This window comes from Lynx rufus, unplaced genomic scaffold (genome assembly GCF_022079265.1).
Source record: "Lynx rufus isolate CCGP_SWC_20201006 ecotype Redwood Valley unplaced genomic scaffold, mLynRuf1.p SCAF_16, whole genome shotgun sequence".
Lineage (NCBI taxonomy): Eukaryota > Metazoa > Chordata > Mammalia > Carnivora > Felidae > Lynx > Lynx rufus.
This window is the reverse complement of record NW_025814830.1, coordinates 14,992,889-15,008,420: the sequence shown is the minus strand read 5'-3', so window position 1 is coordinate 15,008,420 and position 15,532 is coordinate 14,992,889. Positions and strand designations below refer to the sequence as shown.

The 15,532-nt window shown below is 43.7% G+C and overlaps 1 protein-coding gene across 2 annotated transcripts in view; it reads left to right on the top strand.

Annotated features, from left to right (window-relative positions):
- The window catches only part of GARRE1 (granule associated Rac and RHOG effector 1), an 82,533-nt gene that overhangs the window by 53,950 nt on the left and 13,051 nt on the right, over window positions 1–15,532 (top strand). For both annotated transcript variants that reach the window (XM_047078289.1, XM_047078288.1), the window contains exons 3-8: window positions 2,455–2,661; window positions 8,818–8,958; window positions 9,158–9,253; window positions 9,379–9,540; window positions 10,424–10,582; window positions 12,849–12,946. In XM_047078289.1, coding sequence (XP_046934245.1) covers window positions 2,455–2,661; window positions 8,818–8,958; window positions 9,158–9,253; window positions 9,379–9,540; window positions 10,424–10,582; window positions 12,849–12,946 — 863 coding nt within the window. The remainder of the gene's footprint in view (window positions 1–2,454; window positions 2,662–8,817; window positions 8,959–9,157; window positions 9,254–9,378; window positions 9,541–10,423; window positions 10,583–12,848; window positions 12,947–15,532) is intronic.

Here is a 15,532-nt window from a genome sequence, read left to right as displayed (position 1 = left end):
GGAGGGGTAGTTAACTCTTCCTTTAGTCCTTCCCTCAGAGAGCCTTTTCCTTCCCACCCCCCCTTGTGTTCCTTCTCCGGTGCCCCCTGACTTTGCATCTCCACTTAGCAGTTTGTTCTCCACCTTCAGGAAGTAACCCTCCTGAGGACCAGGACTTGCTCATCATCTTTCTTGCAGCACCCTCTAGCCTATTGTGCTTTGTACGTATCGGGTATTCACATGTTACATGTTTGCTGAAGGAATGAATGAGTCCCTTACATCCGCAGCTGTAAGACCGTGACCCCGGCGCACATGGTACCTGGCACGTACATCTTTGCCGTAGCCGGCAAGAGGCCGAGGAAGGAGGCAGAGAAAGAGTGTGTGCCAGAGGAGCTAGCTCCACTCCTCCTCCTGTGTGTGCCTTGTATGGGGCCTCAGGGTACCCTCGTTGTGGCCTAAACCAGTTAAGATGGAGTTTATTAGGTGCCTGGTCTCAGTGCTGCCAGCCGACAGCTGTATCCAGCTGCTTAGAGCCGACTGAAGGCAGTGGGGCATACTGGCTAAGGGCACAGACATTTGAGTCAAGTGCCCACTCTGTCGCCTCCAGTTTGTGTCCCCATGACAAAGTTCGTAGCCTTTCTGTGCCTCACTCTTACTGCCTGTAAAATGGGAATGACCTCATACGGTTGTTCCTAGCATTAAATGAGATAATCCATGTGAGATCTTTAGCATAGGTGAAGTACAGGCTGAGTGCTCGATTGAGGGTGGCTGCTATTGTGTACTAAATATTATGTACAGTGGCACTAAATACATGCTGTTTATTCTATTCCTGTCACATCACTCTAGGTTGCTAGGTCTGCTTCATCTGTGTCCCTCACCCTGCCCCATCTGGCACCGATCATTGATGGGGAGGAGCTTTGAGGCAGGTATGAGTGCAAACCCAGGAGGTTTGGGTGGGGATCCAGCCTGTAATTCTAATTGTTCTCTGTAGGAGGAGGATGCTTTGGTGTGAGATTTGTGTGAGTTTGTTTTAGTTTGGCCCTGGTGACTTCACAGGGGAAAATCGGAGTGAGTAAGTGTTACCACTGAGACTTGCCTGACTCTTTCTCTAGGAAGCAGAGCTCTGACCAGTGGAGATGGAAAAGGACAGCATCGGAAATGTATGTTGGGAGGTGGGGCCAGACTTGAATCTTGTTTTTGGCTGCCTTAAGGGACAGGGCTGGACTAGAGGGTAGACACTGGGGTTAGGTGTTGGTTCCTTGTACAGGCAATGGAAACAGTTACCCGGCCTTCAGCACCTCCCCGAGGCAGTGCACTGATCACCGACAGCCAGTGAGCCCTCCCTGCTGCGCTCCTACCCGTTGAATAAATTGCAAGCTCAATAAATAAAGTAATTTGTAAGTAAGTAATCCACCGTGTAAACCAGTGGAATATGACATACCCTCCATGGGAAAAACGTGAATGTCAAATTTGGTATGGACCAAACAACTGTAAAAGCTTAGGGGAAGATGTCAGTAATCGGGAAGTTCTCTGCTCAAGTTACTTTGTAAGTGACAAGTTCTTGCTCTCCTTTAAAGAAAAAGAAATAGGAAATCTTAGAGAACACCTTGTAGCTAGGGTTGCCTCAAGAAAGCAAACGGAATGACAGTGTCAATAAACAGCCTTGGCCTTGGCAGATAAATGCACATTTGTGTCTTAAAATATTTATGGTCTATGGTATTTTTTGACATGTAAATTATTATAGTTACATATTAATAGTACATATTAACATATGTCTATAATATTTTTTAAATGAATTCCCTACTTTAATGGATGTTCCATCAACCAACCAACTACTGATAATGTTTCGGGTGAGTGAGTTTCTACTGTTCTGACAGAGTTGTCCAGTATGTTTTGTTGACTCCTAGAAGACTGGTCTATCAGCTTTGTTTCCTAAGACTGGAATTAATGACACACAGCTATGTTAATAAAACTATGTTAATAACATTGTTACCAAAATAACCTGTATCTTTGGATTCCATTTCTAATAAATAGTGTCGTCTTCTAGTCAAACCGACCTTTCAGATTTTCAGTCACACAGCTTTCACTCTGCCTTCTGAATGCCGTGTGGACATAATTGGAACTGTGGGTTCCTCTGGTTCAGTAAGAGCTCAAAGACAACCAAGGGTTGGTGTGAGCCCGAGTCCACATGAGGAGAGCGGAGAACAGGAGTGGGGGGCTAGCTGGGAACTGGGAAGGCCCATTTGAACCATGGGGTTTACGATTTGGTGGAAATATCTTGACTTCTGGACATCAGGCACCCAGGTGCGAACATGAGAACAAGGATTCTCCTAAAGGCTGGTGACTTTCTAACTTCTGTGATTTCAGACTTCCAAGTGTTGTTACCTTCTGCTCACACTGATAGTTGAGAATTTATTGCACTAATGCAGTAGCAGCCCACAACCTAAAAATCCCCTGGCTTTCTTGTTTTCACAGGTGTTGGGGCGATGTTTCCTGACAGTGGTACAGGTCCATTTCCAGTTTTTGACCCAGGCATTACAGAAGGTCCAGCCAGTGGCTCACTCGTGCTTTGCCGAGGTTGTCGTGCCAGAAAAGAAGAATGGCGGCGGCGGCGGCTTATCTGGCATGAGCCACACACCCGAACTGGAGGAAGCCGTGCGATCCTGGCGGGGGGCTGCTGAGGTAACCCTCCCTGGGGGAGATTGGTGCCCTGTGTTCAACTAGGAGAGGCTCCAGAGGACCTTTGCCTGTTGGTTCCTGAAAGAGGCATTTTATTTAGAACTGTTAGTTTTAAACCGTTATCATTAGCTTGTTCATTCATTTCACAGTGAATGCTTTTGTGAACGCTCACTTTGTGCCAGGCGTGCGCCAGGCACTGGGGTGACAGCCTCTGCTCACAGCCTCCTAAGAGGGAGGGCCTACAAAAATAGGGTTAAAGGGCTGTGATGGAGGTGTGCAGGAGCCCAGAGAAAGGGTCCTGCCTCCAACTAGGAGCAGTGCAGCAAAGCTTCAAGGAAGAGAGACCAGGGAGAAGAGGTTAGAGCCGAAGTCTGGAAAGACAGGCCAGAGCTGGCTGCGGAGGGTAAAGCGGCCAGCCAGGCAGCCAGGTGGGGATGTGGTCAGTGACAGCACGTTTCTTGTAGGTATTTTGTTTTGTTTTGTTGTTCATTTATTTAAGTAATCTCTGCACCCGACATGGGGTTCAAACGACCCCAAGATAAAGAGCCACATGCTCTTCCAACTGAGGCGCCCCACATATTCTTTTTATTATTTTTTAAATTTTATTATTTTTTAAATTTTATTTAAATCAAAGCTAGTTAACGTATAGTGTAGTATTGGTTTCAGGAGTAGAATTTAGTGATTCATCACTTGTAGATAACACCCAATGCTCATCCCAACAAGTGCCCTCCTTAATGCCTGTCACTTAGCCCATCCCCCCACCCAGTACCCCTCCATTAACCCTCAATTTGTTCTCAGTATTTAAGAGTCTCTTTAAAAAAAAATTTTTTTTAGGGGCACCTGGGTAGCTCAGTCAGTTGAGCATCGGTCCGACTTCGGCTCAGGTCGTGATCTCACAGTTTGTGGGTTCGAGCCCCGCATCAGGCTCTGTGCTGACAGCTCAGAGCTGGCAGCCTGCTTCAGATTCTGTGTCTCCTTCTCCCTCTGCCCCTCCCCCTCGCTGACGCTTTGTCTCACTGTTTCTCAAAAATAAATAAATGTAAAAAAAAGTTTAAAAAAAAATTTGTTTTTGAGAGAGAGACAGAGACAGAGAGACAGAGTGTGAGTGTGGGAGGGGCAGAGAGAGAGGGAGACACAGAATCTGAAGCAGGCTCCAGGCTCCAAGCTGTTAGCACAGAGCCCGACATGGGGCTCAAACCCACGATCTGAGAGATCGTGACCTGAGCCATAGTCGGACGCTTTAACTGACAGAGCCACCCAGGTGCCCCCAGTATTTAAGAGTCTCTTATGGTTTGCCTCCCTCTCTGTCTTTATCTTATTTTTCCTTCCCTTCCCCTATGTTCATTTGTTTCTTAAGTGAGTGAAATCATATGTGTGTGTATATATACACATATATATATCTCTTCCTCTCACTGATTTATTTCGCTTAGCATAATACATTCTAATTCCATCCGCATTGTTGCAAGTGGCAAGATTTCATTCTTTTTGATTGCCAAATAATATTCCATTGTGTATATATGTGTGTGTGTATATATACACCCACACCACATCTTTATTCATTCATCAGTCTGGATATTTGGGCTCTTTCCATACTTTGGCTATTATCGATAGTGCTGCTATAAACATCGGGGTGCACGTGCCCCTTTGAATTGGCATTTTTGTATCCTTTGGATAAATACCTTGTAGTGCAATTGCTGGGTTGTAGGATAGTTCTTTTTTTAACTTTTGGAGGAAGCTCCATACTGTTTTCAGAGTGGCTGCACCAGCTTTCATTCCCACCAACAGTGCAAAAGTGTTCCCCTTTCTCTGCATCCTCGCCAACATCTGTTGTTGCCTGTGTTGTTAATTTTAACCATTCTGACAGGTGTGAGGTGGTAACTCATTGTAGTTTTAATTTATATTTCCCTGATGATGCGTGATGTTGAGCATCTTTTCATGTGTCTATGAGCCATCTGGATGTCTTCTTTGGAAAGATGTCTGTCCATGTCTTTTGCCCATTTCTTCACTGGATTATTTGTTTTCAGGTGTTTCCAGGGGGGGTGGGAGTGAAAAGCCTTCCAAGTCAAGACTTTAACTAGGACTGACTAGGACTTTTTGATCCATTTTACATAGTGAAAGAGATAATTTACAGTTAAGGAGTATAATATTGATTTTTTTATATAATGTTTAGTTGTAATCCTTCCATAATCAGTTGGCAGAGTATTTCATGTTTTAGAAATCTCCTTTAATCAAAATTTTAAATATTATTTACTAGTCTCACATTGTACATTCTCTAATTTTATTATTATTTCAGTTTTATGCTGTTCTCTGTTCTTCTTTTGAATTTCTTTTCAGTTTCTTTTTCTTGTTTGTTTTGGTCTCTCTTTCCTGTTAAGGGCTTTCCCCTGCCTCTCGGTGTTTGTCAGAGCAGCCCTGAAATGCTAATTGAGGTCCAGTGTGGAAGTGGGACCTTATTGCAGGTGGCCATTTGTCACCTCGCAGACCTCTGTGTCCTCTTGGTTGCTGGGCTCCAGCCTCCTGATCATGCAGCTCATATTCATACCCTTAATACCGGGCTCACAGTTGTCTCCTGTTGAAATGATCATGCTGAGAACCCAGTGCTTGTGAGGACCCCAGCAGTCCCTTGATCTCCTCACCTTAACCTTATTCTTCACCCTCTGCAGTTTGCACAGGCCCTTGTGCTTTCTCACTCACTTAGCCACCAGCCCGGTGACCCTGCCCTACACTGTACCGAGGAAATAGAATCCACCTGGCAGCAGTCCCTTTTCTTCACCCCAAAACCACACTGCTTCCCCCATTCAGACCCTCATCTCTTCCTTCCCTTCATTACAGGACCCCTCCTGTCCGGGGTCCGCCCTGTCCCCACCTTCCCCCACCCTCAAGGCCTCTGTGGTGAGGCCCTGTGTTTTCTCTCCCTCCTCTTCAGCATGCCCTCCCACCCACTACGTAAACCCGCATACACAGAAATCCTCGCTGTTCTGCCCTGTTTCTCTGCTCTTCTCACAGCCAACTTCTTGGAAGAGTTGTCTACCGTACCTTTGAGTCATTCTAAAAAAGATTATTATGAAAGATTTCAAGTATATAGGAAATGTCGCACATACCCTGTCTGCCTTTTAGCTTTGTCGAGTGAATTAACTTCTTGTCAGTTGCTTCATACCATTTGTTTATTTATTTATATGCTCACTTATTTATTTTTAAGTAGGCTTCATGCCCAGCGTACGGCTTGAACTCACAACTCCAAGATCAAGAGTCATGTGCTGTACAGACTGAGTCAGCCAGGTGCCCCTTTCATGCTTTTTATTTTTAACAGAAAAAATATTATTTACAAATGCAGCTGATTTCCTTTGTACCTTTTTACTGCCTTACTCACATCTCTTCCTTTGTAGAGATAACCTCTTTTGAATTTGGAGTTTCTGAGTCCTGCATATATTTTTATATTTTTACTCTGTATACATGTATCCATAAGTAGTATAAGGTGTATCTTGCACAATATGAAACTTTATATAAATAGCATCATTCAGCTCGCTGAAATCTGGCTTCCCCTCCTACACAAGAACAAGCATTCTCAGGGGCACCTGGGTGGCTCAGTTGGTTGAGCGTCCAACTCTTGATTTCAGCTCAGGTCGTGATCTCACAGTTCATGGGGTTGAGCCCTGCATCAGGCTCTGTGCTGAGAGTGCAGAGCCTGCTTGAGATTCTCTCTTTCTCTCTGCTCACATTCAAGCTCTCACTCTCTCTCAATATAAATAAATAAACATTAAAAAAAAAAAAGAACAGGCATTCTCTCGTCAAGGTCACTGGTGCCTTCTGTGTGGCCAAATCCAGGGAACCGTTTGACTGCATTCAGCAGCTCACAGCAATACGGGCCCTTAGAGACCCTCTCTTCCTGTGGCGTCCCTGAAGCAGGCATTAATCTCTTGGGCCATCCTCTCCATCTACTTTGCTAGCTTTTTCTCTTCAACACAACTTATACACACAACTTACGTCCGTTTCTCAGTGCTCATTTCTGAGTGCCCTCCCTGTAGGGTCTCCATATAGCCTTGGGACATTAAGAACTGCCTGTGTGCTGGGGGCCCTCACATATGTGCGACCAGTCCAATTCTGTGGGCTTCAGGCCCCTGTATTCAGCTGCTGCTTACCTCAGGTATCTAAGTGGCTCAGGCTTAGCTTTTCCCCACACCCCTGGTCTTGCCCAAATCTTCCCCATACTAGCAAGTGCTGCCATCCCACACTGGGTCATTCATGCATGAAACTGAAGATTTATCCTCCTGTCTTTCCATCACATCTACATCCAGTCCATAAGCCCTGCAGGTTCCACCCCAAAGCATTACCCCACATGTGTCCCTTTCACTGCCCTAGTTCAGGATGTCCCTACTCTCCCCAGACACCTGCAGTGGCTAGATTCCCTTCTCCCCTCCCTGTCTTGCCACCCTTCGTCTCCCTCCATTTAAAGTTGGATGATGTTGCTACTTCCTTAGGGTGAAGTACCGACCCTTCACCATACCTGCCTAGTCCCACACAGTCTGGTTCATCTGCGGTCACTGTCTCCCTTGCTCACTGGGTTCTAGTTTCTTTGCTGACATGTCTGCTCACCCATCCCACACTTCTGCTGACTTCCTCCTCCACCTCAAACTCATAACCTAAATGCTGATTTCTGAGTGTTTAGGGTGCTCTGCCCTATTATAGTTCTCCCTGTTTTCCTTGGTGTGTTTTTCTCCATTTTAAATGGTTTAAATGTTTTGTTTGGCCCATGAGGCTGTCAGCCCTAAGATGGTAGGCACCAGGCTTTGCGCTCCATTGCCTAGCCATAGATATGCACCACAAGACCTTCTGGGCCAAATATTTCAGTGAAAGAATCTTAGAGAGTCAAATAGTTTTAAACGGTAAGACTAGTTAGGGTTCAGGGACTGGATGGAATGTAGTCATACATATGTAATTTGTGAAGCTTTGGAACTTTATAGCATTGTTTCTGCTAATTACCTTTCTGCAGTTTTGGTAAACATTGTAACTCCTACAGCAGAAGAACAAAAATTAGCTGTTAAAAAATGTTATTTGTTGCACAAATGTGACTGCAACAGAAATAGACATTGAAAAATTGAAAGGCAGTTCATCCTGAATTCCTTCTCCCATTTAAGAAATTAAATACATTTTTTCTGTATTCTCCAGTCCTGACCCATATGTATAAGTAACTTACATTTCATCACAATAAGACATTGATTAGTTTTTTTTTTCTTGTTTCTCTGTCTTGTTCATGAACATATTTAATGACCAAACAATAAGTATTTAAATTTTTTTGCGCAGATTTCAGAAGTCTTATTTTTCCTTTAACACTCCAGGGTACGTTTTTTCCCTGTTCTATGTTGGTGTGGCCTTTTACTTTCGTGTACAGGAACACCTAACCTTATATGTTCAATATGATGATTCTGGAAACTCCAAGTGCCAATATTTTAGTTTAGCTGTCTTTAAAAGAGAAATTAAAAATGTAAAGGTCTTACAGGGGTGCCTGGGTGGCTCAGTCAGTTAAGTATCCAAATATTGATTTCAGTTCAGGTCACGATCTCACGGTTCACGAGCCCTGCACTGACAGCACGGAGCGTGCTTGGGATTCTCTCTCTCTTCTCTCTCTGCCCCCTCCCCCACCTGTGTGCATGCTCTCTTTCTCTCTCTCTCTGTCTCTCAAAAAAATACATTTTTAAAATGTGAAAGTTTTACATATAGGAAAAATTAATAACAGGTAGGTAAGTCTTTTTTCCAGGGTTTCTTTTTTTTATTTTCCTAAGTAGCTTCACATGCAGCATGGAGCCCAACGTGGGGCTTCAACTCATGACGCTGAGATCAAGACCTGAGCCGAGAGCCAAGATCAAGAGTCAGACACTTAACCAACTGAGCCACCTAGGCGCACCCCACCCTCCCCAGGGTTTCTTAAATAAAGTAGTTCTGTGTCAGGTTTGCTTTCTCTTCAAGATGCTTGGTTTAATCTTCCCAGATTTCTGGTTGCTCACTTGGTAATACAGACAATCCAGAATGTCCGGTATATATCTAATGCTCAGATAGCATCTGGGTTTAACTCCGTTGGTTTTTTTCTTCGTTTCTTATTTTTTAAACATAGCTAAGTCTGTTACATTCTCTTGTGCCTTCCCGTCGCTGTTACTGTTGCAGGCGACATCGAGACTGAGGGAAAGAGGCTGTGACAGCCGCCTGGCAGGCATTGAGGTGCAGCAACTCTTCTGTTCTCAGAGTGCGGCCATTCCCGAGCACCAGCTCAAGGAACTGAACTTGAAAATTGACAGCGCTTTGCAAGTAAGTGTTGTTATCTGAAGACAGATAGAAACAAGGGAGGGCATTCAAGTTGTGAGGTTGAACCAGTTGGAAGGAATAGTAGGGTGGTAGTTGGCCTGAAGTCATTCAGTCACTACAGAAATTTTAAATTCCTGTTGTCCCTGGACTTTGTCATTCTACGATCTGCCATGTAATCTTGATTCTTACAATTTTTTTGCAGGCATATAAAATAGCTCTGGAAAGCTTAGGCCACTGTGAATATGCAATGAAAGCTGGTTTCCACCTGAATCCAAAGGCAATTGAAGCCAGTTTACAGGTATGCTTCTCTTTCTGGAAGCTCTTGGGAGCCGTGGAATGGCAGTGTCGCCATACCAAGTGAACCGGCTGTCTTGGCAGAATTGCCGTGGGTCACCTCCCCTCTCCTCTCCAAACCTTTTGCAGGGCTGCTGTAGCGAGGCCGAGGCGCAGCAGACAGGGCGGAGGCAGACCCCCCCGCAGCCCATGCAGTGTGAGCTTCCCACCGTCCCTGTGCAGATAGGATCACACTTCCTGAAGGGCGTCTCCTTCAACGAATCTGCCGCCGAAAACCTGAAACTTAAGACGGTAGCTTTCCATGGGGTTCCAATACCGGGTGTGAACTTGGAAACCGTTCTTAAGGGAAACCTAAGGGCTTGTATAGATTAAAAAACAAAACTGAAGTCAAGGCAGGAGGTATTAGTAAACTGGTGTCTAAAAGCAGACTATGATGACTTCTTTTAACAGACATTTGCCAGGTTTTATTCCTAATTTTGTTCAAATGTTTAACATAAAGTGTTTCGAAAGTACACTATAAAATACTATCTTACTATCTATGATTAATGTTTTAGGGGACTTTTGTGAATTAGATAGAAAATTTTACATTATACCACAGTAATTATGACCAGTTTGGGAGTGTCATGTGAGCCAAGGCATCATGCCAAGGGCTCCACATGCATCGTCTCGTTTAATGCTCACCCAGGAGACGGAGACTGCTCTTTTCTCCATTTGACAGAGGAACTGAGGCCCAAGGTCACACAGCTACAGAGTAGTAGACTGGAATTTGAGGCTATGTAGTCTGTTTCCAGAGTCTGCATACCTGACCACTTGGTCATCCAAAATAAAGTTGAGGTTTTCATTGGTATTTATTTTTGCCAGATGATTTTGTCTCCTTATTTAGAGGAATTCAGAATTTCAAAATTCCTCAGCCAATTTGTGTCAGCAAATGCAATGCTATATTTTTTGCTAGCATAGAAATCACGTGTGTGTATTAATGTCTGCGTATCCGTATTCTCTGAGGGTATCTGATGACAGTTACCTAAGAAATGAAAATGACATGATTTGGGTGGGGGGACTGAAACAGTGATCTTTTCTTGAGGACTATTGTGTACTTGTAAATTCATTTCAGCACATTATAGAATCTTGTACAGCTTTATCTTGAGGGGTGAACTCTCATCTTCTCGACCCGTAGCATACGATGTTGCAGCTCATCAAGGAGGCGGGCTGCTACAATGGAATTACACCCAGGGACGACCTTCCTGTGACCGAAGTACTGAACCAGGTGTGCCCGTCCACGTGGCGGGGCGCCTGCAAGACTGCTGTGCAGCTGCTGTTCGGCCAGGCTGGTCTGGTGAGTGAGCGTGTGGGACGCCCCGGAGAGAGAGCAGAGAGTGTTTCCCGCACGGGAGGATGCGGTGCGGGCACAAGTGTGGAAATACTGAATAATTTTAAAAGTTCTTCAGTACTGCAGCATTTACAGCAAGTGGAGAAGGTAGAGGAACAGCAGCATTAAAAAGCCTTTTTTGTTTTCTCGTATAGACTGATAATACATATTTGCAGGGAACCTAGTTGCAAAGTGATGTTGCGGGTTTCCTGTGCAGAAACCTTCCGTGAGTGCTGGTTGATGGGGAGGGCCTCTCTGCACAGCTCGCCCACTCTGGAACGACAGTGGTATCTTTCTGATGCTCGAACATGCCAAGCTTCTTCCTGTCTCGGGCCTTTGCCATTGATGCTCTTCTTACTTGAGAAGACTCCCCTCTGAATCTGCATGTGTGACATCTTTTCGTCTTCCAGATGTCAGCTCGAACACCGCCTCCTCCAAGAAACCTCAGTGGTATAAGCAGTGCCCCCCCCCATCCAGTCACTTTGTATCCCAGCTCTCTGTTTATCTCCTTCTTAACAATGAAATAACAACATCAATTCAGAAATAAGTTTAGTCTTTTCACCTTGGGAGAGAAGAGTGACTTTTGTCAAAGGTGGGATCCAGAGATCAATCTCTGAAGTCACCACTTAGCTTTTTGTTTGGCACCTGGGACTCATGTAACCTTACAACCTTGATCCCACTTTCGAGAATTAAATGACTACTTTTGGAAAAGATAACAGCATTTCAGTCAGAGGTTAACAGAAGCTAATTAGAGATTAAGAAAATTTAAAAAACTGTTTCTTTAATTCCTACTTTAGTCATAAATGGAGCTGTTGGGAGGATGCTGTTCTTTCGTTTCATGTGGGTGAGGCCTCAGGTGGCCCAGCTCAGGGTGGTGCTGCCTTGTGTAGGGCCAGGTGAGGGCCTGTCCACAGCGGGTAGTTAGGCTTCCTTTAGGATCCGGCCCTTAATACGGGAAGAGAAGGAGTAAGCTGGAGACCCCCTGCTGAAGTATGTGGGAGCCCACTGGCTTGAGGAAATTGATCCACATTCCGAAAGATCATGTTAGCTGTAACTAGAAAAGCCATAGGGATAAGTTCTCTAGAAAGGAGTGGGTAAAATAAGGCAGACAGACATACAGTCTGTTTTGGGAAAATGTATTTTTTTAAAAAAATTAAAAGCCCCAGGTTATTGAGAGAGCAGAAACTTCTTCCAGTTCCTTACTCCTTGCTCCCAGGGCACCTTTGTGTGTGACAGACAAAGAAACTTTAGGTTGTGGTTCTAGAGATGGGAGGAGAGAGGAAACACCTGCCTGGTCCAACAATGGCTATTACTTGGACAGGAAGTCTTTTCCAAAGGACATTGCAGACCAGCTGTGGGAAATCTGTTTACAGCAGTGGAAATCAGCTCCATTAGAGGCTGAGTTCGGAATCATAATAAGCAACTCTGCATGGCTTTGAAATACAACAGATATATATAGAGATGTAGATTTTTTTTTTTTTTTTAAGTAATCTCTACACTCCGCATGGGGCACGCACACACAACCTGAGATCAAGAGTCAGATTACTGAACAAGCCAGCCGGGTGCCCTGTAACAGATTATTTTTGAAGTGCTTTATGATTTTTTCTTAAATTCTTTTAGTTATTTGAAAATATAGTCGTCATTTTGTCAAACTGTCGAACTTACCTAGCTACTATATCACCTATGTAATATTGAAGACTCTCCTCCAAATAAGAAGAAATCATTGAGAGAAGAATCATCTTAACATTTCTGAACTACTTCTGTTTTTATTGATGGTTGAGGATAAATGATCTTGTAAAAAAAGAGCTTCATCCACTTCTAGCTTGTATTCATTCGTTACAAATGGGCTTTTCTGAAGCTGTGGTTCAATTTTTAATGACGGTCTTATTTCTTTCAAGTGCATAAAGTAAAAAAAAAAAATACTAAGTGGAAACAAAATAATTCCTAATTAACATATTTATAGTTTGGCAAAAAGTACTAAAAGTGCTTGGAAAGTTCAGTACATCTTGCACTCAGAATTTGGTTTCTGTTTATTGAAGTATTACTGTCTTCAGTCATCTTTATTACTTGCATTTGTCTTCATGGGGCTCTTGACTGGCCTCTGCATAACTGCCTTGCCATGGGGATAGTTCTTGCCAGAGTCACTCAGCTTTAGTAGGCTCATGTATTGGATTTATTTGCGATCCGTTTTCCTCTCTGAAAGCTGATTGTTGTTTTTCTCACTCTCTCTTAGGTGGTAGTTGACACAGCACAGATTGAAAATAAAGAAGCCTATGCCCCCCAAATCAGTTTAGAGGGCTCCAGAATTGTGGTTCAAGTCCCATCCACATGGTAACGTGACTCTTATATTAACACAAGCCTAATGATTGAAGTTTGCACGTCTTTGAAAACATTGCTTTGCTTTGGACAAACCCCGTGTTAGGTGACGCATCAGGTCTTGCTACTTGCACAGGTACACGGGCAATGGTGGTGTGTTGACATCGTGTGTCATGGTTATCAGTCCATGATAAGGAAGCCAAAGTGTCTGAAAAATAGTCTGACAAGTAGTATAACTAAAATGTTATATACTCCTGGATCATAATGACCAATATTATCTTCTCTTTGTTACTGAGTCCATAGCTTTTGAACAGAGTACATCATTTTCCCTAAGTCACCAGTGTTTCTCTAAAACTAAGTACAGAACATAAAATTCCTTCTCCTCCTTTGTCTGTTCCAGTAACAACCCTGATGATCTTGAGCTCATGCCATTCCCAACCTGGGGGTGGACTGAGCCATTTTTGTTTCTAATTATTTAATTACATTTATGAACTGATAATAAAGTATTCTCCTTAGTTTATTAAAACTCCTACAAATCGGTAAGACAATGGACAGGTGCATGAATAGGTAATCAACAATAGATGAAGAAAATGTGTAACCTCACCTAATAGAGGCAGAGTAAAGAAACAGTATGATGTCATTTTGCCCACTGGTGTTGAAAAATTGTTTTAGAATAATAAATACATTTTTAAAATAAAAAAATAAAAGTTTGAGCCAGACCATACAAAAACAGGCACAGAAAGTGAATAAATCACACAGCCTTTCTGGAGGGCAGCTCAGTGTGTCAGAAGCCTTGAAAGAAGCGATCTGACGCCAGCAGCTCCACAGTCTGGCGGCTCATCCCGATGATGTGCAGAGAAATTCAGCTAAAGGATCAGCATCATAACTTTATTAATGGCAAAAATGAGCGTGTGTTGGCCGACTTTTGTTATTAAGATTATGATATGAATGAGTAACCATACAGAAAATTTCTGAGACATTTAGGTAGGAAGAGATGGCCATGGTCAGGCGTGATGGCACTCTTGGTGCCCAGGGGGACTAAAATGGGAGCCAGGTAATGCATTCGACTTGTATTTAAACCATTGCTCCCAGACATGAGAGGGCCCAGTGGTAGACTCTGCCCAGAGTTTTAGAACTTGCTGATAAATCAAGTCACAGTTGGCAGTTCACTTCATGTCCCAAAACCTCCCCCTTCCAATTTTTTATCTGATTATTGAGATGGCATACTGTTAACTTACATACACATCTTCATTCCTATCAAACAATAAACTGAAAGCTCACTTGTCTATAAGATTTTTGTGTTCCTGAATTTGTTTTCCAATTCACATCCTTCCCCACCCCAAGGTGTACAACTAGTACTAAAATGGCTAATTGCAGTTCACTGGTTCCAGAACTCTCCGTGTATGATTGATTTCCTTTGTAATTCATTGCACCTCCGGTAAAGGCCTTACAGACTGTAATTTCTTGGAGAGGCTCCCTCTGCTGGTTGCTTTTGGTAAAAATACAAAGTCTTTTAAAATGCACGTTTTTGTTTCTTTCAAAGTATAAAGTATGTGCTTGTTGAGAAGAATGCAAGCAGAAGTGATTGCTTTACTCCACCTTCAGAAAAATGAAATTATTAGCAAAGCCAATCAAGAATTTATTATATGCTTTGCTTTTAATAAAATGGAGTGTCCCACTGCCAGATAGGGTTTCTTTTATAATACCTTTTTTAGATGTATTGATCGTCCTATTTAAGGTGTCCATCCATTCTTTCTTTCAACAAGTACTTACTGAATACCTACTGTCTGGCTCTCGGAATTTAAGTATGAGCAACACAGACAGGGTCCCTGCCCCTAATAGTGTTGACCTGTTAATGAGAAGGAGTGTGAGGGGCAGCTAACAAGCCTACGAGTTCAGTTCAAGCCGCGGCATGTGTATGAGGGGAATTAGAGTAGAATGATGTCGTATGATGAAGAATAACTGGAATAGCTGGGAGAAGGGAGGCTCTTTTGGATGAGAAGGTCACTTGTGAGTGGTCCTTCTTTGAAGATGCGGTATTTGAGAGGAACCAGCCGTGCACAGAGCAGATGGGAGAGCGTTTCTTCCAGGTAGAAGGAACAGCAAATGCAAAAGCCTGGGGGGGGGGGGGGTGACCTGCCCTGGCTGGAGATGTGCGAGGTGGTCTTGAAGAGGCACAGGGTCCCTGAGAGACTTGGATTTTTATCCAGAGTAGAATGGCTTTGAGCAAGTCTGTGTGATTTACCAAAAGAATGGCTTTCATCTCTTAAAGAGATATTAGTAATCAACTCTTGAGACTGATGGATACGATAAAAGTGCCAATTTGTTGATTTTCAGAAAGAGAAATTATTCTCACCAGCAAGTGTAGTACTTCTTTCTGCATGACCAGCAGCAGATGCTCTCCTAGTGGGCAAACATATGTGACCAGCCAAATCACAGCCAGGAGTGGCTTGGGAGCAGAGAGCGAGTAGGTCCTAATAATCAGCAGTTCCAGGCTGAGAGAGTCAGGTACATGAACCCTGGCCAGGTCCACTGGCCAACATTCTCTCCCCAGAGCCAGGGTCTGGTTGGCACTGGCAGAGCTTGCCTTTTGCAGTATTT